At 43.7% G+C, this 1,433-nt stretch overlaps 1 protein-coding gene across 1 annotated transcript in view; it reads left to right on the plus strand.

Annotated features, from left to right (window-relative positions):
• The window catches only part of LOC118431561, a 5,378-nt gene extending 3,978 nt beyond the window's left edge, over positions 1-1,400 (plus strand). Inside the window, exons 6-8 of the mRNA XM_035842802.1 lie at positions 39-43; positions 247-410; positions 558-1,400. Coding sequence (XP_035698695.1) covers positions 39-43; positions 247-410; positions 558-666 — 278 coding nt within the window. The 3' untranslated portion in view covers positions 667-1,400. The remainder of the gene's footprint in view (positions 1-38; positions 44-246; positions 411-557) is intronic.
• The last annotated feature ends 33 nt before the right edge of the window (positions 1,401-1,433 follow it).

Genomic DNA, 1,433 nt, shown 5'->3' on the forward strand with positions numbered 1-1,433 from the left:
GGGCTATTTCCTCCACTACGTCATACACCTACGTTAAGCAGACGTTATACAGACAGATTCATATTTCTAGACAAATCTTTGATTTGTAAAACATATCTGCTCTTACATTTTACCAATACAAAGACGCAGGGAGAGGTCGAATTCACCTGCATGGATAAATGCTTGGATACAAGCCTGGATCTCTCTTTTGCATACCATCCAACTGTCTCAGTTGACTCTGACTTGGTTTCACAAACCCTCCTCTAGACCCAGATCCGCAAAGTTGGACAGAACGCCTTCTCCATCGAGCGGGGATGCTGGGACAACAACGACGACAAGGACGGAGCCGCCAACTGTGATGCCAAGGTTGACGACGGCTGTAACGGTGTGCTGAAGACTGGCACCTGCTTCCAGTGCTGCAACACCGACTGGTAAGGCTCATTCATATTTTTGGGGTTATAGGTTAGATTTAGAGATCTTCAAGCAACTTTTCAAAGCCAACATAAAGCGCCATGAGTTCAAAGAACAGAGGAATAACACCGTAGTTACAACTTTGTTTCTTTTTTCCTTATCTACAGGTGCAACAAGAACTTCATCCTACTGGCCGGTGTTAACAATGGTATCAGCGGGAGTCACGTGATGTCTGCGATGACCATTCTGCTCGTTGCCATGGCAATGATCTTGTAGAAAAGGGCATGCGCAAACCTAAGCCAGGCTACGGAGTCAGTCGTAACGTTACATGTAGAATATGTAGAATGCACTACTAAATCTGAGGCGTTGATGCTTTGAGTGCTTGTTTACAAACGAATGTGAATCTCTAATATGTGTCTGGTTGTAGAGATTGAGTTAGATACAGTATAAGAAATGTGTTAATCTATAATTTGAGATTGTTGTACAGAAAGACAGTACCAGCGAACTCAAAATAATGATGTATTTTTACACCTTTGTAGTCTTGAACAGAATCGGAGATCGAAGGTATCTGTAACTGATTTTCCCTTTCGCGCCACACTAGTATGTATGAGTTAATTGTAGGTAAAATCGCTCTACCTTTTCATTACAGTGAAATGTATGCGAAGTATAGTTTTGTACCGCTAGGCGACACTTCTGCACTGTCTGATGAAGTGTGTTCGTCAGGAGATCTGACGCGTAACCTCTGTTGCAGTCTTCGAACGGGACTGCTTTTATTTCAGAGGGGAGGGTCTGGTTTGCGATTTTCAACGTTGCCTAGGTTCTCTTATGCCGGGAAAGGGGGTTTGCCGAGGAAGAGAGTTTGAAAATCGCCAACCAGCCCTAAAATAAAAGCAGCCCCGTTCGAAGACTGCATTGGAAGCTATGGCTGAAGAGATCGTTGAGCAACGAACATGCAGAAGACATGACGTGTCTACAGGTCTATCTGGTACTTGAACAATGTCCACTTTGTATTATACTGGCCATGGGGTCAATCAAAAGTTGAA

This window comes from Branchiostoma floridae, chromosome 15 (assembly GCF_000003815.2).
Source record: "Branchiostoma floridae strain S238N-H82 chromosome 15, Bfl_VNyyK, whole genome shotgun sequence".
In the NCBI taxonomy this organism is placed as follows: domain Eukaryota; kingdom Metazoa; phylum Chordata; class Leptocardii; order Amphioxiformes; family Branchiostomatidae; genus Branchiostoma; species Branchiostoma floridae.